This window comes from Muscardinus avellanarius (assembly GCF_963383645.1).
Source record: "Muscardinus avellanarius genome assembly, chromosome: 2".
In the NCBI taxonomy this organism is placed as follows: Eukaryota; Metazoa; Chordata; class Mammalia; order Rodentia; family Gliridae; genus Muscardinus; species Muscardinus avellanarius.
This window is the reverse complement of record NC_137787.1, coordinates 49,613,125-49,639,674: the sequence shown is the minus strand read 5'-3', so window position 1 is coordinate 49,639,674 and position 26,550 is coordinate 49,613,125. Positions and strand designations below refer to the sequence as shown.

Genomic DNA, 26,550 nt, shown 5'->3' with positions numbered 1-26,550 from the left:
ATGGCGTCAGTCAAGCTGACTCCATCAGGAAAATCCCATCTTTACAAAGTAGGCTGAATTTTCACAGGAATATCACAAAGTACATGCTGTTACAAGCTTTAGTACTGGAGTCACTCTCATTTTTGTTTTATCTAGTTCATATTTCTTATTAGTAAGATATTCTTTGCCAAGTTTGACATGAGACTAGTTATGGAGAAGTGGTTGTAACCTGTGGGGCCAGGAAGCGCTTGTCATGGTTTGTGTGTTTCTTCAGCCTCACAAGAGACATTCTGAAGAAGTCTTAGTCATAACTTGCATCATTTAAGGTCAACATCTTGATTGAATGATGTTTTATTACGCCAAACATATTAAGTAGAGAAGGCTAATCTTCCTATAATTTTCTAGGCATGACATTTCACAACAAAATATTGCTACATATTGGAGTTTTTAAATATTATATCTCATACAGAGGGATAAAAAAAACAAGTTGATTTGAATTTTATCCTGGATTTCTAGAATCAGATATTCTATTTTAAGGAGCAAGTTTTTTTTCTTAAAATACTTTGCAAAGCCAATTTAATGGAAAGTTAAAAATGTCTTTTCTGGTAACCAATAGACTACTAATATACTAACTTTGTGAACTAAAAGCATTCCTCTTCTAAATATACTGATTCTTCTTTTCAGCAGTCTTTCCCACAAAGGGGGAAGCCATTCTTGGCAAGCAATGTGAATTTTAACATACAGCTCTCTGGCTGCCTGTGCTGGCTGTGCATGGCAACAAACCCCTCTGAATTTTCCTCTCAAAGGAGTCTTCTCTTTGCCTCCAATTTATTTTTTTCTTTAGAGGAGACAAAAAACTTCATTTGTGGATTTGTGGTGGGGCTCCTTTACCCTTTATGGTAGCATTCTCAGTATATAATCTTAATGACAATTCAAGTTTTGCAACATTAAGTATAAATATTGGAGCAAATATTTTGTTGAACTGGAGAAAACACAGGAGAGAAATTTACTATTTCCCCTTTTTGTGTGCATTTTTCCTTACCCTATGGAGAACTGATGTAAATCTTTGTTTTGTCTTGTCTCTTTTTCCAACTCAGTGGAAGATACATAGAGACAGATAAATAAGTATAGATATATAAATACACACACACACACACACACACACACACACACACACACACACACACACGCACACACGCACACATATCAGAACACAGCCTTCTTGCCTGGCTTGCCTTCTCATTCTTTCTGAGAAATTTGCTGAGAGAGAAAAAAGCCAGATTTCCATCACAGCAAGCCTCCTGTGAGAATTCTAAGCAGTAAAAAAAAGTGCTCACATATTTGCTGTCTTCTCTCCTAGGTTCTGCCATGTGTCTGCTTACCATATTTTCTTTTTCTATTTTTAGTATATTTATTTTTATGTACTTTATCTGCGCATTGCAGTTTCGCATCATAACGTAGGTCAGAGTGATAGTGAGGCATTCATCCAGCACTTGGTGAGCTTCCCTCCGGCTCTCTCCCCACGTCCTCCCCTTCCTCATACGTGAAAGCTGAAGTTTCCCGATGAATAACATTTAATCCAAAATCACAGCAGTATTAACTACTCAAATATTTATTTATTTATTTATTTACTTACTTACTTACTTATTTTGGTGGTACTGGGGTTTCCTGGAAACCCTTCTACCACTGACTACACTCCCAGACACCTATTTTTTTTAATATTTTTTTAATTTGGAAACAGGGTCTCTTAAGCCAGCGCGACTGGCTTCGAACCTGTGTGATCCTCCTGTTTCCGCCTCCCAAGAGCGGGGATTGCAAGCATGTGCCACCACATCCAGCTTCTCAAATCTATTTTTGGTACTTAAATTTAATCTATTGTTGGTACTTAATTTTTACTATGTAATTATTTCTTAACATTTACTGTTATTTGAAAGTTTTAACTAGGTGACCCCATTTGATTTTCTCAACTACCCTGTAAGATGACACAGAAAGTACTAAATGAATTGTAAATGTTAAGTCCAACTTGAGAATCCTTGGGCTTAACTATTGTGCCCTGTTGTCTCATTTATGGTGCTTGCACCTTTGAAGGTCTTTTTTCTTTCTAATATTAAGGGGCTCATTATGTACACAGCACATTGGGTTGGTGAACACAAAAAGAGAAAAGAGCCCAGAATGTATAAAGTGTCAGGAATCAATTTGCCCCCTGTTGAGAACCAGCAGCTTATTGACTGCTATGCCAACCCAGCTTTCAGTATCTACTCTCTTTATTTAGGATATTTGTTTGGAAATTCCCTTAAGAAAGAAAGCAAAATCCCAGAGAATGAAGAACAAGAGTCATCTTTGTTTTCATTTTCCCCAGAATTCTCAAGATCTTTTTTGCTACTACCTGGAAAGTTAAACCTTAGATTTTCTATTTCTAACAATACATATTTTTTTCTTTAGTTTCTTGACTTTGTTTTGTCTTATTTACCTTCTGTCTATTAAACTGGTCTCATACTTTTTGTTTTCTATATTTTTAATTACTGTGTCTTAATAATTCTTCAATTTTACATTAACTGGATCCCACTTAAAATTTGCTTATACTATCTGTATTTTATTTTAGCTTTATAGTTTTCAGTATGATTTAAGCTTGTACTTCTATAACATCTTTCTTAGGCATTGTTATTGATACTGTACTATCATATGCATATATAATATGATGCTCATAAGTGTGAATGTCACATGGTGTAAACCAGAAAAGTTGGGTCTGTATTTCCTTCTACTTCTTACAGCAAAAGCCCTTGATCCTTAAAGAAGAGACTGTTCTTTAATTAGCTAAAATAATGCTCAAAGATGCTCAGACCATCTCAATGAATGGTTTATTAGCCTCATAAACAAAAATTATTTCCAACCCTAGGCTCACCTGTCTTGCCAGGACAGATACTGGTAAACTGCATTAAAAGTCAATCTTTGTATACTACCAGCTAAGGTTGGATAAAAAGAAAAAAAGAAATATGTAGAAAATATAACTTTAATATAAAACCCAGGAGCTAAAATTCATCAGACCTTTACTCCCCACACCAGTTCATTCTTCCAGCCATGTCTCTCTCAAATTCCTAGTAAATCTAAAAATCTTAAGGTTAACTGAAGAAAGCTATTATTACCCTGTGATCTGTCAACAGGACAGATACAGTATCTTGAAAAGCCTATAATTTAGAGATCTTTCCAGCATAAGCTCTTGATCAGCTGATGAAGATGATGGTCAGCCTCAGGGCCTGTGAATGATCAGACCACCTAAACAGGCTCATAAACAGGATCATGATCACCACATTGATGTTATCCTCACATACCTTACCATAACTGCCTTTCACCACCAAGGTTTTTTTTTTTTTTTTTTTTTTTTAAAGAGAAGACATGAACTCTCAAAATGTCTCTCAGTCTAGAGATCTGGAGATAGCCTGCATTCTCCTTTGAATATACATTTCTTCTTTTTCTTTCTATCTTTCTTTTAAATAGTACTGGGGATTGAACCCAGGGCTATTCTACTTTCAAGCTACACCTCCAGCCCTAATTTTTATTCCTTATTTTGAAACAAGATATCACTAAGTTGTGGAGGACCTCACTAAGTAGCTGAGGCTATCTGTGAACCTGTGATCTTTCTGTCTCAGCCTTTCAAATACTGGGATTACAAGTGTGTACAACCATGTCCGGCTTTATTTTTTAAGATAAATCTTTGTATATGTCTCTGACCAGCATGTGCTAAAATTCTTTTCTGTCATGTAAGCCAAAGACTTGTGAAGGTTCGGAGGTGTGACCCCTCTCCCCCAAACAAGAACTCCTCCGGACTTTTCCCAGAATCAACACTTCTCCCATGACAAAACTACTTTTATTCTGAATGTCCCAGGAAAATCATGTGTAAAAATAGATAAGTTTTCTTTCAGTCTCCCTCAATAGCATACGCATAGATTGATTTATTTCTCCTAATGGACTTGCTTTGAGGGTTTACTAGTTACATTATGTCTTTTTTTGGTTAAGAATGCTACCTTAAGTTTGTTCTCAGAATAATCTCTATATTTCCATTCATGTTGTTTTCGATTAGAGGGAGCTAATTCCTTCATGAATTCCAACCTCAGAGGAGCTGGTTGGTTAGATGGTGTGATCCTGCCCAGAATTTCAGAGCATACAAGACCAGCCAACATCCTTATTTTTTCTTTGAGGACCAGTTTTTACTCTGAACCTGACTCTTACAAACCTACTTGTATCTGGAAATTCTTGTTAACTGCCCAATCTGCTACTGGTCTTCCAAGTGCCCCTCATTCTCCTGAATCATTCCTTCTGAAATTTCCTCTTGTGAGTTTTGGAGTTTTTGGTGATTTCTTAACAAAGTGCATCTAGGTATAGGATATGATTATTCTCTCAAATGATTTTCATTTCAAGTAAATTGAAGTCCTAACAAAGCGCCTATTTAAAAATCTATGCATTATAGAAAATAAGGAAAGTATTAAAAAGTTAAAAGATTATTATTTATTTTTTGTTTTTTGATAGTAGGGATTGAACCCAGAGGCATTCTGCTCCCAAGCCAAACCCCTAGTCCTATTTTATTTTATTTTTTTATTTTGAAACAGAGTCGTTGTAAGTTGCTGATAGTCTTGCCAAGTTGCTGAGGCTGACCTGGAATCTGTGATCCTTCTGTCTCAGCCTCCCAAGTACCAGGATTACAGGCATGCACTGCAACACCCTGCTCAAAATTTAAGTAGTACATATTACTTATAAGTATCTAACCATAAGCATTATAAAATTTGTTCTTTATATTCTGTCATGGATAACTCTACAAATAAATACATATTTCTCTTTTCAAAAATTAGATTATATTGTGTCTGTTAAATTGTGTTCTGGTTTTAGTCACTTAACTGTTTATTGTCACATAGTCTTCTGACAATTTATTTATTTATTTATTTATTTATTTATTTATTTATTTTTGGTGGTACTGGGGTTCCTGGAAACCGTTCTACTCTGGCCTTCACTCCTAGACCTATTTTTTTTTTTATACTTTTATTTGGAAACAGGGTCTCTTAAGCCAGCAAGGCGGGCTTCGAACCTGGAGCAATCCTCCTGTCTCTGCCTCCCAAGTGCGGGGATTACAAGCGTGTGCCACCACACCCGACTTTTTTATTTATTTTTATATTTTTATTGTTGCTTGTAGATATACATCACGTTGAGCTTTAAAGTAATATAAATACACAGACACACAGCACTTAACACGCAGTGTTTCCCACCAGATTCAATTCTTTTTAATAACTAGGAGTTATTTATTGCACAAATATTTTGTTTTTTATTAAACCAACATCCAGTTAGAAAGTCCCATCTTTTAAGCTGGGTGTGATGGTATATGCCCGTGTTTCTAGTACTTGGGAGGATGAACAGGGGGTTATTGCCGTAGATTCATGGAGTTTTGTATTTGATCATGTAAATGGCCTCATCTTCTTACAGTAGTAAAAATAGTACTATAAGTATAGTACTTCCAATAATAGTACTAATAAAAGACTTGTTTCCCAGGACTAAGATTCTTTTAATATATCAGTTTAGAATTTGAAAGAACCAAAAAATGTATTTGATAATATTTTTCTAGGTTATGACAGTATCAGAAAAAATTTAAAGGCATAGTAGGATTGGTTAAGCATTGGGTAGAGAAGAAAATGTGCTACATTGTTTAAGTTTATTAAAAAATAATCTGAGCCAGGCAGCATTGGAATCACACCCGTAATGCCAATACCTGAGAGGCTGAGACAAGAGGATCACAGGTTTGAGGACAGCGTCAGTAAGTAAGTAGCCAGACTCTCAGCAATATAGATAGACACTATTTAAAAAAAAAAAAAAATAGAAAGGGCTGGGGGTGTAGCTCAAAGATAGAATGCCCTTGGTTCAATCTTCAGTACCAAAATTCAGTAAATCATTCAAAGTTCATGTGAGTGAAGGTTAGACTGAATTATATGGATCATGTACAGAGGTACATTGAAATATATCTATAGTATATTAATCAAAAGTTATGTTCAAAATCATATATCTCAAAAACATTTTAAATACTACCAGGCTGTGGGATTAAAGGAATCAAATATGCTTATTCTTTTAAAATCTATCCTGATCACTAAAATTTCTGCCTGTTTTGTAATAACTGAATTTGGTCAATACTTTTTAATTTGAAATTTCTATTTTTTCTCTCTCTCTATTAAGCATATTTCTTGTATTTTCATTAATATTTTTAAAAAGAACCAGAAAAAAATGATATTGGCATTATTGGTATAATCTCAGCCATTTTAAATCATCTGCCATGTTGGGGACTGACCAAAACAGTTTCATTACCTCACAACTCAAAACTATCATTTCTCAGTTAGCAGATAATCATGGCTAAACAAACAACCTAATTCTGTAAATGTCAACTCTGCCACTAATGGACTTTCCTGCCATTCAATTTCTGCCCCAGGGCCTCATAAAACCTATACCACCAGTGGACCTTGCTGTATTCTCCTTACCAGGACACACACATACACACACACACACACACACACACACACACACACACACACACACAACCTCTCTTCCTCCAGTCCTGGTGTCTGTGATACATCCTGCACCCTTTCATTGGTGCTGTGACCTGGATTCAAACTGAGTTTGCTGTGGCCACAATGCAGAATACTAACCACTATATAATCACAGCATGTTCATGTAACTTCTCAGTAAGCAGTTGTCCATGGCTAAACAAACAACCTAATTCTGTAAATGTCAACTCAGCTCCCCATGGCCTCTCTTGAGATGGTCCCAATTTTCCTTGAATGTGTATTCTTACTTTGCTTAAATTAAAACCTCTGCCTTTATCTCTGACTGGTGTGTGTTGAAATTCTTTTGGCCATGGAAGCCAAGAACCCACAGAAGTTATCGTGATGTTCATAACACTTACAGTTGAAAAGGTCAGTACCTGACTCTTTTTAAGGAAGCAATGCTGCTATTATGTCAATCAATCAGGCAAAATAGAGCAAAACATACAGACAGTCCAAGATCTGGCCTCTAAAATCCATAAAAAGAGTTTTGGTTCCAGCCAACCTTTCCTGTCTTGATCCCTATGAAAACCTATACTCAACTGGGTTCTCCTGCTCCCTGGCCCCCTTCCTCCCATACTACCCTTGAGTTTCTACTACCATACTTTTTCAGATGTCTCCAAGAGACAGTCCTAGAATAGGCAAAAACCTTTACCAACCAAATGGTCAATTAGATGATGTGAGGAGAATATTACCACTTACCTGAGGACTCTCCAATATTACCAACAGCCACCTGCAAGACCCAGACAGCAGAACGTGAGCCTACTATGCCTCCTATCAGCAGGAAGAAGCTATAAGAAGAATGACCTTCACCCTTACTTTCATCCTGACAGGCCAATTATTAAAACAAAAAAGGAGAAATTATTAGCATAAACACAGCCATTTTAAGTCATCCACCATGTTGGTGCTGACCAAAACAGTTTTATTACCTCACAACTGAAACTGTTACTTCTCAGTAAGCAGGTGACCATGATGAAACAAACAACCTGATTCTGCAAATGTCTACTCTTCTCCTCATGGACTTTCCTGCCATTCAGGGTCCCCTAAAACCTGTACCCTCGGTGGACCTTGCTGCTGTTCTCTTACTGGCCAGCGGTGGCCTGTCAGATCTCTCTCTCCCTCTCCCCTTCCACAATAAACTTCTCTTCCTCCAGTCCTGATGTCTGTGATATGCTCCATGCTCTTTCAGGTGTGGCTCACACTTGTAATCCCAGTGGGGAGCTGAGACAAGACAACCAAAGTTTTGAGGCCAGCCTCAGCAACTTAGACCCCATTTCAAAATATAAAGGATTGGAGGTGTGTCTAGTCAAGTTTCACTGATATAAGCCAAGATCCAAGGACCTGATTATACAAATAGGAAAATTTTTTGCTTACAGTTTTTCTTTTTTTTTTTTTAAATTCAGGGTTCAGTCCATGTGAGGCTGGTGTCAGGAGCTCAGGGAAACAAACAAAGGGAGTGAGAAAACAAAGGGTCTTCTCACATCAAGTAAGGTGATTCAAAGACAAAATCACAATCCCTAAGGCCCTGGGGTATCACCTTCTCCAGCCACCCTCCAGCAGCCTAGGTTACCATCTAGATAAGTCCATTGTAATGAATTTATAAAATCCCCAGTACTGGAGAGAGTATAATTCTCATAACTTCATTATATTAGCTCTAAACACCAATAAATGAGCTCTTCAGAGGACATTATCTAACTATAACAGGGTTTATCCTGTAACAGAAAACAGAATACTGGATTCAATGACCAGTACCAAACAAATGAAGAAACAGAACAAAGAAAATTATATTGGCTATTGTCATTTGGAACTTTGGAGAGAAATAGCTCACTAATATACTGGTTTTGTGTTTACCTATCTCTTTGTCTAATGAGATAAGATCCAGTCTATTAAAGCAAGAATGGTTGATGGTGTGATTTTTGGTAAGAATTATAAAAATACTACTAACAGATAATCTTTATTTTAGCAATTTATAAAGTCATTTATTATAATTAAATACATGTTTTATAAAAACATTTTTATTTGGGGGCTCAGGATATTCCTCAGTGGTAGATTGCTTGCCTATCATGCAAAAGAACTTGGGTTCAATCCCCAGAACCTTAAAAAAGTTTTAGAAAACATTTTTTAAAATGTATAAAATAGGCCAGGCGTGGTGGCGCACGCTTCTAATCCCTGCGCTTGGGAGGCAGAGACAGGAGGATTGCGCAGGTTCGAAGCCAGCAGTGCGCGCTGGCTTAGGAGACCCTGTTTCCAAATAAAAATGTAAAAATAGGTCTGGGAGTGTAGCCCGGAGTAGAAGGGCTTCCAGGAACCCCAGTACCACCCAAAAAAAAAAAAAAGTGTAAAATAGTTTTTATTGTATAAGTATTTTGCCTCTTTGGTTAGGTTTATTCCTATTATTTTACTGGTTTTCATATTATTATGAATGGAATTGTTTCCTGGATTTCTTTCACAGTGGATTCATGGTTGGTGTATAGACAAGTTATTAACTTTTTAGGTTGATTTTGTATCCCACTACTTTACTGAATTTGTTCATTAACTCTAGTGGTTTTTTGGTTGTGTTTTGGGGTTCTCTATAAGATCATGTCATCTGCAAATGAAGATAATTTTAATTATTTTCCTATTTGAATTCCTTTTATATCCTTCTCTTGTCTTATTGCTCTGACAAGAGTCTCAAGGACTATATGGAAAAGGAGTGATAGTGGGCTTCTTTGTCTTGTTCCCGATTTTAAAGGGAATTCAATATTCAACATCATTAGCAGTAAGGGAGACACAAATCAAAACTATACTGAGACTCCATCTAACCTCAATCAAAAATGGCAATTATCAAGAAGTCAAAACCAATAAATGTTGGTAAGGATTTAGGAAAATAGAAACTCTTTTACAGTTTTGGTGGGTTTGCAAATTAGTGCAGCCACTATGGAGATCAGTGTGGAGATTTATCTGCTTTTGTTAAATATAAAAATTAACGAAAAATCGGGATGCCAGAGGAATTCTATATAAAGGTGTTCTAAGGAAAGAGGAGGAAAGCAGGTTCATTAATGGAAATACTACCATTAACTGTGTGTACATATGTGAATATACCAAATTCAATATCAACACTCTGTATTGGGAAGGGGGATGGAAATGTGAGGGGGGAACCAAGTGTGTGCATGTGTGCCACTGTCAATGTGTTTTACATTGTGATGTGAGACTATAACATACAAATAAAAGTATATAAAATATAAAATAATTTAGCACATACATATATGGGCATATGTATTAATCATTAACTATATGACAATAATTGGTCTACAGTTTTAAAAAAAGGCAACAAAGAATAAGATAGATAAAATTGCTTTCTGCAATGTTTATTTACTGTATTAAAGTAAATCCTATTAATAATAATGATTTTTAATGAATAAGGATTGTGTCAAATGAGAGAATTTCTCATCTTTCAATACCTCTGTCTTTAAATATTCTTAGAAGTTATTTCAAAGCTTCATGTAAACCAGGCATGGTGGTGCACACCTGTAATCCCAGTACTTGGGAGGCTGAGATTGGTGGATTGCAGGTTTAAGTCCAGGGCCTCAACAATTTAGCCAGGCCCTCAGCAACTTAGCAAGGCACTATTTGAAAATAAAAAATAAAAATAGGTCTAGGAATGTAGTGTGGAGGTAGAATGCCCCTGGGTTGAGTCCCTAGCACCAAAACAATATAAAACTTAATATAACTTTCAGTTAATTTCCTTCTTCTAACTTATACAAACTTGGTTTCTTGTTCACAATTGTTCAATATCCAAAATGTGAAGACAAATTTTTATGCGTTGGTCATTATGTTTGATTTTTTAAAAAATCTTTAAAGTAGAATCTATGGTTAAATATTTTATTTTACATTAATTTCTATTCATTAGTACTTCACAGTGGGATTGTACTCATGTGATCACTGCCTCAATGACATTATAAACTTTTAGTAGTAAAGACAAAAACAGCAGTATTTTAAAATTGCAATCTTTTGCTAAAAATAAAATTGAATGTTCAAGTTTTTATTGATTATTTTATACTTAAACTTGGAGATTTTTCTTTGTTTTTTGCTCATTTTTATCATTTTGTTGTGTCTATTTCTATTAATTTATTAGCTCTCATTTAGTATCCTAGATTTTTCTCCTTTGAAAAATATAAAATTACGCTGGGCGTGGTGGCGCACACTTGTAATCCCCGCGATTGGGTGGCAGAGACAGGAGGATCGCGCAGGTTCTAAGCCAGCTGTGCTGGCTTAAGAGACCCTGTTTCCAAATAAAAAAATATAAAAATAGGTCTGGGAGTGTAGCCCGGAGGTAGAAGGGTTTCCAGGAACCCCAGTACCACCAGAAAAAAAAAAAAAGAAAGAAAAGTATAAAATTGAGATGAAAGCTAACGTGGCATCATCGTGTGTGTGTGTGTGTCTGTGTGTGTGTGTGTGTGTGTGTGTGTGTGTGTGTGTGTATGTGTGTGTTTTACTAGTGATTGAACTCAGGGATGTTCTACATCTGAGCTATATCTCCAGCCCTTTTTATTTTATTTTATTATTTTGAAACAGGTCTCATTAGGTTGTTGAGAGTCTTGCTAAATTGCTTGCCTGTAACCTGTGATTAGATCCTCTTGTTTCAGCTTCAAGAGTGCTAAGATTATAGATGTGTGCCACAATGAGTGGCTCAGGTCTCTGTTTTAATGAGTTAAACATATACCAAATTTTTAAAATTTGGTTAAAGAAATCAAAATTAGTCATATATTAATAGCATATGAACACCATTTATATACATTTATGTATATCTGCATGTACACAGATAAATGTTTAAGGATAAAATTAAATTTTTCTATTATTACTTTCAGGGGCCCTAAACAAAGGAATCTGTGTGATAATAGTAAATTACATTATAATCCTACTGCATATGACTGAACACTTGTTATATATATAGTACTCTGTTATACATTTAAAATAATCTTAGAGTTAAAATCGCTATTTAAAATCACTATTGCCATTCTTTTAAATTTTAAGTAATCTGAGAATTTTAAACCTTAATTAAATTGTCCAAAGTTTTAGCACTTATCAGACTATAATAGCAGAGTTTAAATCCAAGTTTGTTGCTATCCCTTGTCTGTGACCTTTCCAATGGGTACTAATGCTGTAACAGCCCACATACAAGTGATTAGAAGACAGAGGGGACATAACATTCTGATTTCTATAAGGTATCTTCTGTCATCAGTAAATCATTTTATAATCTTCTTTCTATTATCATATTTTCTCTTCCTTACCCAAAGGGCTGAAAAAATTTTTCCTATGAAGAATAGGTGTTTATTTGAAGTCTTTGTTTGCATGGGAGAAAACTGGAATTTGATCATAATTTTTGAGAATAGGGAACAAAATGGTTGTATGTTGAATATTTTATCTTTCAAATTCCACAAAAATGATTCATTGCTAAGGATAGAAAGCATGGAACTATTTGTGGTTGGTTACTGCCCTCTGTTGGCGACATTTTAAATAAGCTATAGTTCATGTTAGTACTTAAGGTAGGGTTAGAGATAGAAGAAATCTCATCTGTGAAGATGAGTAATTCAATTTCAATGAATTGTATGTAGTGCCTCAATCAGTTAAAGCTAAGTCATAACCTATAATCAGTCTTGTGTCAACTAAATGACAAACTCCAATTGTTTTTGCCTGACATTTTTTTATTTTCTAAGACTCAAACATAAATTTTATAATACATACAGGAATCAAATCATTTTATTTTTAAATTAGAAAATAAAATTTGTATTATGTTAAAAATAAATCATATAATTTTGATGGTGGCACACACTTGTAATCCCAGCATTTGGGAGGCTGAGACAGGAGGATCACATTTTGCCAACAGCCTCAGCTATTTACTGAGGTCCTTTGCAACTCAGCGACACCCTGTTTCAAAATAAAGAATGAAAAATGAGGCTGGAGGTGTACCTCAGGCGTAGAATGTTTCTGGGTTCTACCCTCAGTACCACACACACAAAAATAGATAAATACAAATAAATAAATCATACCATACAGAAAAGTGAAAAGTGGAAAATAAACATCTTTTAGTCTCTACCTGATCCCAGAGTAGCAAATATTATCTCTGTTTTCATTGTTCTGGAAATTGTTGTTGCCTCTAATCTTTTCAAAGCTGAAATACTGTTCTGAATCTTAAAAAAAAATCTTGTCTTAGAGTGCATTTACTCCATATCATTACATAGAGATATAGCTTATATTTTAATATGGCAGCATTCTGTTAACATTTTTGAGAATTATAGGAAGGTTTAGAGTGCACTTAATTTGGGTATGTTTGATATCTTGATATGATTTTGATCACGTTGTACAAACCCTCTAGGATTATTATAGGAGTGAGATGTTTTGTCTTCGTTGTATTCTGTCCGAGCACTTGGTTTGGCTTGTCTCACTGTTGGTGATGAGTGCACATTTTAATCACTTGAACTGAGGTTCTCAGGCTTTTCCCTTGAGAGAGCTCTCATTTTTCTGCTTCTATGTACAAGAAGGATCTGAGTGGCAAAGGTGCTCAGCTAAGATATAAAACCAAAGTAATTACCCTTTCAAGTCCTTTTGGGTAGCAGGAATTGAATAGATCTTTATATACTAAGCATTATTTTTTTTCCTAGATTGCTTAGAGTCCTAATTTTATTGTAATTTTTCTTCATAGAGGAACACACAAATTAGTGAGTCATTTTCAACAGTTACACATGACAGGCAAGAGAGCTTTTGAGGTAAAAAGAGTTGTAAAAAGCCCATATAATTTTGAAATTGATTAATACATAGACATGAATTATAATAATTCTTTTCATGGGTAACTAGATGAACACTAATTACAAGAACTGCTGATAATTTTATTTTTCTTAAAACATTTTATAAAACTTTGTCAGAATTTTAAAAATTATATTAAAATTTAGCTTTATGTAGTTTTGTAGTTTAAAATTTGATAGCCATTAAAAGTGTATACTCTATATATTTTTCCTTTTGAGTACTGGGAATTGAATCTAGTATTAAATTCAACTAGGTTCAACCCTACCTCCAACCTATACTCCCAGCCCTTTTTATTTTTTGTTTTTGAAACAAGGTCTCACTAAGTTGTTGAGGGTCTTCTTAAGTTTTTGAGGCTGGACCCAAAACAGTCATCCAAGTACTGAGATTACAGATATGTGCCACTGTGCTAGTTTCTATTTATCTTACTAAATTGTATTTAATGCTTTGAAAGGAAAAATTTAAAACATGATATTATAAATTGTTTAGGCCGAATGTAATTTCTAATTTTGATAAGTTATGTCAAATTATATTTTCTTAAAGAAGAACAAAATGATATGATAATCTCTATTATAACATAATATTAATTTGGCTGAAATGAAGGGAACAGAAAAACAATATTATAAAATAAGTACATACTTATGAATTGTGCATATATTTGGTTTATTTTTTATCTAAGCTTACTGGCCAATTAACCAAATATGTATAAAAAACTAAATTGATATGTCTTGTCAATTTTTAGTCATATAAAATTATGCCTTTACATCATAACTTTCAGTATTGTCTCTATGACACATATTTGTCTAAGTGGTACAGAAAATATTCCTTAGAACAATCTGCTGGTTTGCTTAACAATTTTTAATATTTAATGTACGACTACCATAATGCTTTGCTGCCATTTACCTCACTAAATAGCAAAAAGAGCATTTATAGAATCAGATCCATCCCTCAGCTATTTATTGAATACCTACTCTTTGCCACTACTGGGACGATTTTAGTAAACAAAATAAATACTTCTGGCTTTTTGGAACATACATTCTGGCACATTTTTCATCAAAGGGGTCAAGAAATATATTCAGATATATAAAGCTGTTACCTACTTCAGATGACACATAGATTTTCTTCATTGGTGAAATGATTTTGACAGAATTGACATCTGGCTTTGATATGATGCAATCATTACTAAAGATGGATTTATCAAAAGACTGGAGCAAAAGTCTTGGCTTGGAGAAAATGCTCAGGGAGAAACTGAAGGCGAAAGAGTAAACGGGAAATGCCGATGCAGCCATTAGTATCTACAGCTGCTATCCACACTGACCGCTCAGGGAAGTGGGGCCAATTGGAAATACTGAACTTGTAAATTCAGTTCCATTAAAGGCAAAGCCAATTTAGGAAAGGGCGTTTTCCAGGCATAATTTTTTTCTGAGTCCCACTGATATTCTTCAGGTCCACATACTAGTGATTCTGTAGACAATCTAGGAATCGGGTGCCTGCCAAAGCCCACTCAGATTGGGAAGAATGTAATTTCTACTGCTTTGGCAATAGTTTCTTTTTTCTTTTTTTTTTTTTTAACACAGAAGTCATTCAGAATCCAGGTGATATTCATTTTACCGAAAACTTAGACTAAACAATGGCAACACAGAGACAGTATTTGGGTTTTCATCCTCTCACACAATCAAGGAAAAAGAAAAAGCTTGCAATCTATCATTGGCTTGCTTCTTTCTTTGAAGAAAATAATACTGACTAGCATTTTTCTGGATTAATAAACTGATTTGAGGAGAAAAATCATAAGTAGTTAAGAGGAGCTGGAGTTCAGTAATCGTGTAGAACACACTTTAGTTGGAAGACATGCAGCTCATCTTAAAACAGAAGGGAGGGCTGAGCGGAAGGAAGGCGGGCTTCATGGATGTGATCTGTGCCGCCATGCAGGCTACTGCGCCTCAACACTCTGCTCTCACTGTATTCACATTTGGTGAAGGAGCTAATATTTTCATTTTTCACTAGGCTCCCCAAATTGCCTATCTACTTTAGGTGAGTATATGCATAAAGATATGGCATGTATAGTGGAAATGTTTCACGTAAACTTACTCTACCCTGTTGCCTTGAGAAAGTTTTAATCGCATTCTACTAACTCAGGTATTGACATTTTCCCTTCAAAACATGGAGTGCTAGAATCGTGAGTGTATGTGAACATTCTTTTCTTTTGGCTTTTATTTCTAAGTGAAATAGATGGTAAAGGTAATTATATTTCCCTGTTCTACATCCTGGGTTATTGCCCTGGAACTCATAACTAATCATTCATTAACTCTTTCAATGTGTTACCTGCAATTTGGGTCATATAATAAGTTTTTTATTGAAATTACTATATTTTAGTTTTGGATATTCTACTTGATTCTCTTTCAAGTCTGCCTATTCTCATAATTTAATGGTTTGGGCTTAATGCTTTTAGTTTCTTGCTTTTTACTTTAATAAATTTGTACATAGTTCTTTTCTGGTCTTTTGAACAGATCTTCTATTTTGAAGTCCTATTGGCTATGTCTTCTAATTGTCAATTAATTATTGCAGAAATGAACTCAGCTTTCACAGTAAGATTACTTGTGAAAAGTCTATCTTGGCCAGGCGTAGTAGCGCATGCTTGTAATCCCCGCGCTTGGGAGGCAGAGACAGGAGGATCGCGCAGGTTCGAAGCCAGCCGTGCTGGTTTAGGAGACCTTGTTTCTAAATAAAAATATAAAAAAGTAGGTCTGGGATGTAGCCTGGAAGTAGAAGGGTTTCCAGGGACCCCAGTACCACCAAACAAACAAACAAACAAACAAACAAAAAACCGTCTATCCAGACAGAATGGGCATTTACAAGTGCCAGTTATCTTAAATGACTTCTGTTTGTTCAGATGGAAACTTTCTATTACCATTTCTGTAGGCATTTTATTTCACAAAATTTCTATAATACATGGTTTTATTATAATAACAAAACTTACAGCATTGCTGAAAAGTTGCAATAAAAATATGCAATTTATGATGTCAAAGATATGACTCATTTTTTTTTCTTGAATGCATTATCATTGTGCTGCCCAAAACTCCATGAAGGTTTAAGTTTCTTTTCTTTTTCTTTTTTTTTTTTTTTGTGGTACTGGGGTTCCTGGAAGCCCTTCAACCTCCGGGCTACACTCTCAGACCTATTTTATATTTTTATTTGGAAACAGGGTCTCCTACTGGCTTCGAACCTGTGCGATCCTCCTGTCTCTGCCTCGCAATCGCGGAGATTAAAAGCATGTGCCACCACGCCCGGCAAGTTTTTTTTTTTTTTTCTGGTATTGGTATTTCTGTACCAATTAAAACTCTGTAAATTTGACCTCAAGTTGACTTGAGGTATATGTATATTGCTTTAAACTACTGAGGGAAATATGATTTTTTGCTTTGACCACAGCAAGAGACTCTCTACTTCTGCAGGTGGATAGAGACTCCTTTTGCCTTCCTTTGAAGTCAATGTGTAACTTCTTGTAGAATCTCAGTGATTTTCAGGTGTCTCAGTGCTAAATTCTTGTTTTATATGAACTAAAAACTTATTTCTTATCCCCATGAGCATGTAAAATCAAGCTCAATACACAACCACAGCTACAGTTGGCTTCTTTTTCAAGTTCCTTCCTTTAGGAAAAAGCCATAGGATTGGATTTTTAAAGTTTCTTTCTTCTGACCAGGGGTAGTTTTCATCTTTTTCTGTAAACACAGCAATTCTTTTATCAGAAAAAGTTATATTTTTAACAAAGCACTTCAAGATATTTGTAACAGAAAAGTTTTATATTTACTTATTCTACTATATTGCTTCAATGAGAATATTTTTTACTTCATTATATTAACAGAGGAATTTATATTTTTCCTTCAAAGCAAAAAGCTTCCAGAAATAGGACAAAAGTGAGTTTTTTGAATATCAGTTCATGGATAAAATATTTATAATATTCCCCAAGTCCTTTCTCCAAGACATACTTCTTTACTCTCAGTAGAATACCTTTTGTTTTGAGAAAGAAAACTGTCAGTATGTTTCCAAACTTCCTGTTCCCATCAGTAATTTTTTTCTATACATATATTTTTAAAGTTTTATGGTTTATGGTTAAGGCAAAATAAACAGAATCTAATCTAAGTTTTGTTTTGTTTTATTTTTTGTTTGCAGTACTGGGAATGGACTATTACCTTCAGCCCTTTTTGTTTTATTGTGTGACAGGGTCTCTCATCAATTGCTCAGCCTGGCCAAAAACTTAGAATCCTTTTCCTTCAGCCTCTACAGTTGCTGAGATTACAAGTGTGTGCCACTGCACCCAGCTAATCTAAGTATCTAAGGCTAAAGGTATTTGCTAGTGTTCTAAGTCAGTTAGACATTATTGAGTGTGCTGAAGAAAGAGGTTCTGATACAAACTTTCAGTAGTGGAACTCTGCTGCAATATACTAGCAATACCTCCCATAATAGGAAACTTGTCTGTTGCATTGATAAGTTTTCTCGATAGCTGTGTTTTCCCAGAACAAATAACTCCCTCTCTCTCCTTCTCCCTCTCCCTCTCCCTCTCGTTCTCCCCCTCCCCCCCTCTCCCTTTCCTTCTCCCTCTTTCTTCCTCTCCCTTCCCATCTCTCTCTTTCTCCTTCAAATGCACAAAAATGCATACACAAACACATAGTGCCACTGCACCTTCTGTGTTCAGAACCCTACTGCCTCTTCCACACTGTGTGCTACCAGTTAGGAAACCAGACCCTCTCCTTTCCTCTTCAATAATCTCAGATCTGATTCCAAGCTTCATGTGAGTGTATTTTATGATGGAACCTAAAGCACATGTGAAATTCTTGCTTTGAGATCATCTGGAATTTGTTTTAAGCTTTTCTGTCTCTGCTGTATTGAAGGCAATACTAAAAGAAGGGGGAATACATATTTAATGAATAAGTCCTCTTCTCTATCTTCCCTGAAGATGTGATTTCTTTCTCTGTTCTTGAGCAACACCCATTAATTATTCCTGTCATTTTCTCTCCACATTCACTATGTTTATCAAAGGTATAATTAAGTTTCATCCCTCTTTAAAAGAAACAAAAACTTCCTTAGACTGACATCATGTTTAGCATTTTATTTATTTATTTATTTATTTATTTATTTATTTATTTATTTATTTTGGTGGTACTGGGGTTCCTGGAAGCCCTTCTACCTCCGGGCTACACTCCCAGACCTATTTTTACATTTTATTTGGAAACAGGGTCTCCTAAGCCAGCGCGCGCGGCTGGCTTCGAACCTGCACAATCCTCCTGTCTCTGTCTCCCAAGCATGGAGATTACAAGCGTGCGCCACCATGCCCGGCTATGTTTAGCATTTTATATTCTTCTATGTTGCAGCTCTTTGCATTTCTCTACCCCCAGGCACAAGTCCATTCCACTTCTTCCCATCACACCAAGATTTTGAAGCACTTCTTTCCAAGAGTTAGTTAAGTCTAATAAACACTTCTTAATAACCCTCTTGACCTCTAGAACTTGGCCTATATACACAACTTTCTAGAAATTTCCAGCTGGTTTTATTTCTTTACCTCAGCCTTATTTTCCAGCTATACTTTCTCTACATTCACTACTTGCTGATTTTCCCCAAGTTTCCATATACTACTTTTTTTACTCTAAAATCTACACCCAATTCATCCCCTTTATATTCTTGGTATCAGATATGCAGCATATATATTTAATTTCAAAAATGTTTCTCTTTCTTGTACTTCTAAATGCAGATGATATATATATATAATTACAATTATAAATGTATTATATTGTAATGTAATATATAAAATTATGTATACTATAATATATTTTGTACTATATATTAGATATAATATATAATTATTGCCATATTAATATGATATATCATATAATAGTAAAATAATATGCCATATATTATATTTTAACTCTAATAGAAGTAACTATATGCTTTATAGCTATATTATATACTAATACTAATATATGTTAATTACAATATATTAATTATATATACATTATATAATATTTTATAATATATTACATATTAACTATATGTATAGTATATACATATATGTGTTACATATATGTATATGTAATATAATATACTATATATTATATTAGTAATGTAACATTATACTATTATAATTATCATTATATATAATTATGTGTATATGCCTATATACATAAAGTATTATATATATGCCTGTATATATAAAGTAATTTATATGATTTATATACCTATATATACATAAAGTAATTATATGATTTATATGATTATATAATTATATAATTACCACTTAGATATCCCAAAGACATTTTAAAGATACTACGAGTAAAACTGAACTAAATCATTGATTTCACAAATGTGTCCTTTTCTTAAAGACCTTGTAGTTTTTGTATTCTCCTTCTCCTTTATGTCCTGTGGATGGTAACTCCTTCAGCCCCTACCTAGTGTTTGAGTCTCTCATCTCTATCTCCACAGCTGTCACTTTGTTTCTTGCTTTCTTATTTCAGTAATGCCCTATTGAACTCCCTGGCTGCAGTCTCATCTAATTTAGCTTCCAAATTGATATAAATGGTGTTCCTTTAAAATCAAAATTGATCATGTCACTCTATGGAAATAGTTGATGTATCAACTTTACAGATATCTATCAAATATTTACCGTGTTCCAAAACCAATAAAAAATAGACATAATTTTTTGTTGTTTCAGTTTAGAATCTAAAGTGCCTATTCCAGAGACTTGCCTATCCTGATACCCAATGTGAATACTTAAATATCGTCCTTTCCTATTAAAACTTATTTTCAATAATGACCATGAAATTAAAATATGCATAATATTAGATATCTGACATTTAAAATAAAGTCTTCTGAAATAAATTTTATGCAAATAAATGTCTAATTATCAATAAGTAAATCTTAATACAACTGGAAAATCTGTAAAAAAATTTAAATAATGACTAAGTCATAACTAGTCTTCTTTATTTATTGGACCTGTTTGTAGTTTTCCAACAATCAACTATCAGTTTATAAGTGTAAAAAATTTTACTTTAAAGAAATTATTTAAATTTAGCCTGGTGTGGTGGCTCATGCATGTAATCCCACCTGTGAGGGAGATTGAGGCAGAAGGACCACATGTTTCAAGGTCAGCCTGGACAATTTAAGAGAGGCCTTATTTCAAAATAAAATAATATAAGGTCTGGGATATAGCTCAGTGGTAGAGTACCTATATAGCACATGCAAGACCTTGGTTTTGATATCAAGTACTGCAAGAACAAAGAAATATACAAAAAAACAACAAGGATAAATTATTTAAATTTAGCATAAATTTCTATATATACAATAAACCTGCACCTACCAAAAATATTATTCTTTCAAATTCTAGTTCCTTTTTATAATGCTGTTATTTTTTTATTTTGAATCTACTCTTGAAATGTAGGGATAGTGGTTTCCTAGGGATCAGAAAATCAAACAACACAAAAGTGGACTGTAGTGATTCCAGAAGGCTGTGAATCTGGTGTCCTGTATTAGAGGGAGTTCTCAGAATTCATTTGCATGTAGAAAACAATGTTTATTAAAGGCTAATTAGAAAAATTGGGCTAATTTGAAGCTTACAACTCTGATTTATTGATGCATAACAAACCATCATTAGCAGCTTAAATAACAATGACAAAGCTTTATTTAACTTGCAAATCTGCAATATGGTGGGCTCAGTGAAAACAGCTTGTATCTTTCGTAAGCAGCATCAGTAGAAGGACAATAGGGCAGGACAATAGGGCGCTTAAAACCAAAGACTTTTTACTTGCTCAACTCCTACTGTGAGGCAGAAGCCAGAGTATAGGACTGCTGGGATACTGCTCCTGTAAGTCTGAAAGTTGGGCACCCTAAGACCTCGGTGTTTTGTTGCCTGAGAGTAGTACAATAGAAAGTCAATGCCCTGGGCCAAGAGGAGGGGGGAATGCAGCAATCTTCCTTATCTTTGTTCTGTTTGAGACTTCTGCAGATTGAATGAACCCTACTCACATTGGTGAGGGCAGATCTAATTTACACCATCAACTGATTCCACTAAGATCTTTACAGACAACCCAGAAATCATGTTGTACTGGCTATTTGGGCATCACTTAGCTTAGTAAAGTTGATATGTAGAAATGATCATCACTATATCTATCAAAGAGGCAAAATTCAGGAATAGACTTGTAGAAGATTCACTGAGGTAACTATCAGTGTCAAATAAGTGGAAGAGTGAAGAGAGAGAGAGCTGAGGGAGGCTTCCAGATCATCTGTGCAGAGAGGAAGTGGGAGGACTGTGTAGACCAAGCTTTAGATCCCAGTACATTTTTACAGGAAAAATCATCTGTAGACTTATGAGTGAATGTCTGAGCAAAGGTTGCCAGTTGCCAGTTGGAAGAATCCTGCATTTCGTTTCTATCTAGACTCACCATGTTCATGGTCTGGGAGCAGCCTGGACTGCCCCATGGGTCAGAAGTGGCAGCAGCTGGAGGATTTAATCCAGGTTTTTTTTTCCAGAGATATAGACACATTTATTTAGGAAAGGAAGAAATGAGCATGCAAGGGAGAATGCTATGTCCGTGTATGAAGGTGTCATGTCACTACCAAGTCCCTATGATGTTGGGGGAGGGCGGGTAGTGCAGTGGGACCTGAAAAGAAGCACACCAAGGCCTGTGTGCATGTCTGTTCATAGACTGTGAAGCTCTCTGTGATGTATAATTACAGTGCAGCAATGAAAGTTAATACAAAAAGAAATGATCTACATAACCACCTGGTGCAAATTTCATACCAGAAAATAATTGAAGACAAATGTCATTATAAAATTAAATATAGTTTGAAGGACAAAAAAAATCAGCAGGCTACTTCTTTTTAGAAGAGTTTAGGTTTACAGGAAAAAATGAGAAAATAGGAAAGAGTTCATAAATCATACCCCCCCACACACAGAGTTTCTTCTATTCTTAACCTTGTGCAATAGTATGGTACATTTGCAGTAACTGATGAAACAGTACATTGCCTAATTGCAATTGATTAGTTAGCTACAATTACTCACATTAGTTACATTGATTAGAGTTACAGTTGATGAAACATTTTTAACCCATTTTTATTGATCAAAATCTTTAGTTTACAGTTAAGTCCACAGTTATGTTGCATAGTTGCATGGCTTTCTATAAATCAGGTATAAAACATTACAGTATCATGCAGAGTAGTTTTGATTTCACTGCCTTCCCTAATCACACCCTGTATGTTAACTACTCATCTCTGCCCTCCCAACCAATCATTGGCAACCACTGATCTTTTAAATGTCATATAATTAGTATCATATACTACATAGTCTTTTCAAACCTATTTCCTTTTCTTAGAAACATGAATATAAGGCTCCTTCACACCTGGCTGTGGCTTGATAGACCATTTGATTTTGTGGATTTACTCACTTATAGTAGAATGTTTTGATTGCTTCCAGTTTTGAGAAACTATAAATAAATCTGCTATAAACCTTTGTGTGTAGGTTTTTGTAGAGACATGTTTCACCTTATTTGGGCATATACATAGGAGAGTGATTGGCTAATTATATTATAATAATGTATTTTAACAGTGAATTTATCTTTGTAAAAAAAAAACCCTGCTAAACTGATTTTCATTTGTATTTCCATTAGTAATGGATGAGATTTTTTGCTGTTGTTCTACATATCTGTTGACATTTGGTATTTTAAATTTTAGCTATTCTAGTAGGTGTATAGTGGTATTTCATTATTGTTTTAATTTGCAATTTCATATGATATTATGTATTAATATTTCTTTATATATTTTGCATATCACTCTATTAGACATATAGTTTGGAAATATTTCCTCACATTTGGTTACTTATATTTTCATTTTAATTATGATTGGCCTTTTTGTGATACTGGAGATTGAGCCCATGGATATTCTACCTCTGAGCTTCACCCCTAGCCTGACTATTTTTATATAGGATCTCGCTGGCTTGTGTAGAGCCTCACCAATTGCTGAGGCTAGCCACAAATCTGTGATTCTCCTGCCTCAGCCTCCGTAGTGCTGGGATTAAAAGCATTCACCACCACACCTAGAAACAGTTTTAGAATTTTTTTTTTTTTTTTTTTTTTTTTTTTGGTGGTACTGGGGGTGGAACCCAGGGGCTTTCTACCTCCAGGCCATACTCCCAGACCTTTTATATTTTTATTTGGAAACAGGGTCTCACTAAGTTGCTGAGAGCCTCACTAAGTAGCTGAGGCTGGCTTTGAACCTGTGCGATCCTCCTGTCTCAGCCTCCCAAGCGCTGGGATTACAAGCGTGCACCACGCCCGGCTTTAGAATGTTTTTGAAAAGTAAAAAAGAGAAAAGCCCGGCTTTAGAATGTTTTTGAAAAGTAAAAAAGAGAAAAGCAATTCAATTCTTGACTCACTTTCCCATATCTGCCTGACAAACCTAATATTCTGAGCGGTCACTGGATGTCACTGTTGCTTTACCAAATATGACCATTTTGTTAACATGGACAAAGATTTAGAATGATTTTAAAATAAGTACTTTGTTAAAGGAATACAGCATTTCTATATTACAAGTACTTTTCAATAAGATGCTAAAGGTATGTAGGATATCAAGAATTAGAAAAAATATTTAAATTTACAGGTTAACAGTTTCTTTCTAAGCTTATATACATTTCAAATAGCGTTTATTAAGAAAACTGTCTAAAATATAAAAGAGTTAATGGAAAAATGACTTTACTTTCTTAAATATACTTTTATTGGTACATTGTAATTAATGCTATGTCATAGTGAGGGTGAAAGCGATGTAAACACACTTGCACACAGCTCTAGGTGTTTCCCTTCAGGTCCTACCCCACTCTCTCCCTTCCTTTCATCTGTTGACAGACTTTTTTCAAAACAGTGAGATAAGCTTTAGATTACAATAATATTTGGGCTTCAAAAAATTATTTTACTGACAAAACATTTAAAATCATATATGCATATAGATATATACCTATGAATAAATATTATATATTGTATATATATATATTATATGCATACATGTAATATATACATTTCTATATACTAGTATACTAAAACTTTGCAAGTTTAATATAAAATTGGAATAAGTTCATCCTGTATAAACTTTCCACTGAAGTCTAAAATTTGTAATGAAATTTTTATAAATTAAATTCTGAGCTTAAGATAAAATTATTTAAAGGGAAGCTGTTTACCCACCGATATAACTACCAGACAAGAGTGTGTTTATAGATCAAGCTATTCTACAAAGTGTGTTCTGCTAAGACTGTTCTTATGTATGTCCTCTCAACATTCACCATCTAGTTGGTGCTGATTGAACGTCTACTTGCCCTACGGGCTATACATTTTCTGAAGGCAGCACATATTTGCTTCATTGATTACCAATATAAAGAAGCACATGGAAGATTTTTGATAAAAGAAGTGTTAAATAATAAAAATGTGCTTAGTTAATAATCTCATTAACATTGACAATACCACAATGAAAGTGATTTATAAGCACAAATAAACTTATTAAAATTTCTTTGTGACAATAAATTTATATATATAAAATAAATTACAACTGATGAATCATTTTCTTGACTATTACCTATATTGAAGAACATATGAGTACATATTAGAGGACCTTTTTATATACTATTTTATATATGGTTATACTTTGGAACATAGCTTATATTTATCATCTTCAGAAAAGTAATGATAAAATATTGTTTTTATATACCAAAGAACAATTTTAAATTTAAAAATTTCTATTTTCTTTCTTTAAGCTTTTCTGGTTTCAAACAAAAATGGTTCTAAGCAGACTAAAATAAATTTCCATTTCCTAAGGAAATTTGTCAGGATCCTGACATATGGAATTTAAAGCAAATGTATGTACCTTCTGGGTGTAAAAATCTAAGGTCTATGAATATTTGTATAATATATGCTCATATATAAACAGGCATGTGCCATTATATTACCTACTCACCTATTATCTTGGAAACTATAAGTTTACACCAGTATCTCTCATTCCAAATCAGCATCACAGGGTTCACTCTGGTTTTCTAGTTACAATGACAGCATTAAATGATAACACAAAAGGTAAACATATGAGAGTACACACTGATATAGATGGATGATCACACAGATACACAGATGTGTTGTGGGAAAAGTGACAAATCCTTCTTATAAGAGAATTCCAAATAATCAATGGAAGCAAGTTGTGAAGGAGAGAGAACAATTTACTATTGGAATAACAGTAAGAAAAACTAAAGAGAAACAGATTATTTATATGAGCTCAAAATATCTTCTTAATATCTTATCATTATATTAGTTTTGATCAGAGTCACCTTTGTGTTTATATAGGAATGTGTCTCATTTCCTATATTCTTAGAAAGTTCTGTTTAATGCCAGGATCAATCTGAATTCTTTGGTATCTGCAACTTACATCACAAACCGTACCTATAAAACATATAAAGCTAATAAAATATGGAATAGAAGGCCGGGCATGGTGGCGCATGCTTGTAATCCCTGCGCTTGGGAGGCAGAGGCAGGAGGATCGAGGCCAGCCGTACTGGCTTAAGAGACCCTGTTTCAAAAATACAGAAAATAGGTCTGGGAGTGTAGCCCAGAGGTAGAAGGGCTTCCAGGAACCCCAGTACCACCAAAAAAAAAAAAATAAATAAAAAGTATATATATATGGAATAGATAAAAATGGAGGAATTTGTTTTTATTGTATAAGCTAGTTAGGCACCTCGTAATTTATCTTTTTCAAAACTCAAAAATATTGCATATAATTAATATTGCGTATAAAAGTGCCATCATTTTATACTTAGAAATAAATGTTATATGAGTAATTAATAGTATGGCAGTTTGCTTATAAACATTTAACTAATATTTTTAATGGAACTGCAAACACAGTACAAAATATTTCCATATACTCCTCACCTATTTTCTCTAAAGTTAACACCTTCCATACCAGCTTTGGATCTCTTATGGATGGAAAAGCAACAGGACAACAACAAAGCAAACAAAAGCCTCTGAGACTTCCAGAGTATTAACAGTACATAAGACTTCTAAACACTTAAAATTAGCATGATAATATGAACATGGAATCAAAATGAAGGAGACAGATATCTCAGAATGTCATCACCAAGATTCAGTTAAGTCTTTATATTTTAAATACTTTCCTGTATATGATCTATTTTCATCTGACAAGTAATTATTTA

At 34.3% G+C, this 26,550-nt stretch overlaps 1 protein-coding gene across 1 annotated transcript in view; it reads right to left on the bottom strand.

Moving 5' to 3' along the window:
* The window catches only part of TFPI (tissue factor pathway inhibitor), a gene marked incomplete at both ends in the record, with an annotated part of 92,145 nt that extends 84,415 nt beyond the window's left edge, over window positions 1-7,730 (bottom strand). The window contains 2 exons of the mRNA XM_080689366.1: window positions 7,254-7,377; window positions 7,608-7,730. Of these exons, the coding sequence (XP_080545492.1) occupies window positions 7,254-7,377; window positions 7,608-7,730 (247 nt within the window). The remainder of the gene's footprint in view (window positions 1-7,253; window positions 7,378-7,607) is intronic.
* Window positions 7,731-26,550: the final 18,820 nt, after the last annotated feature.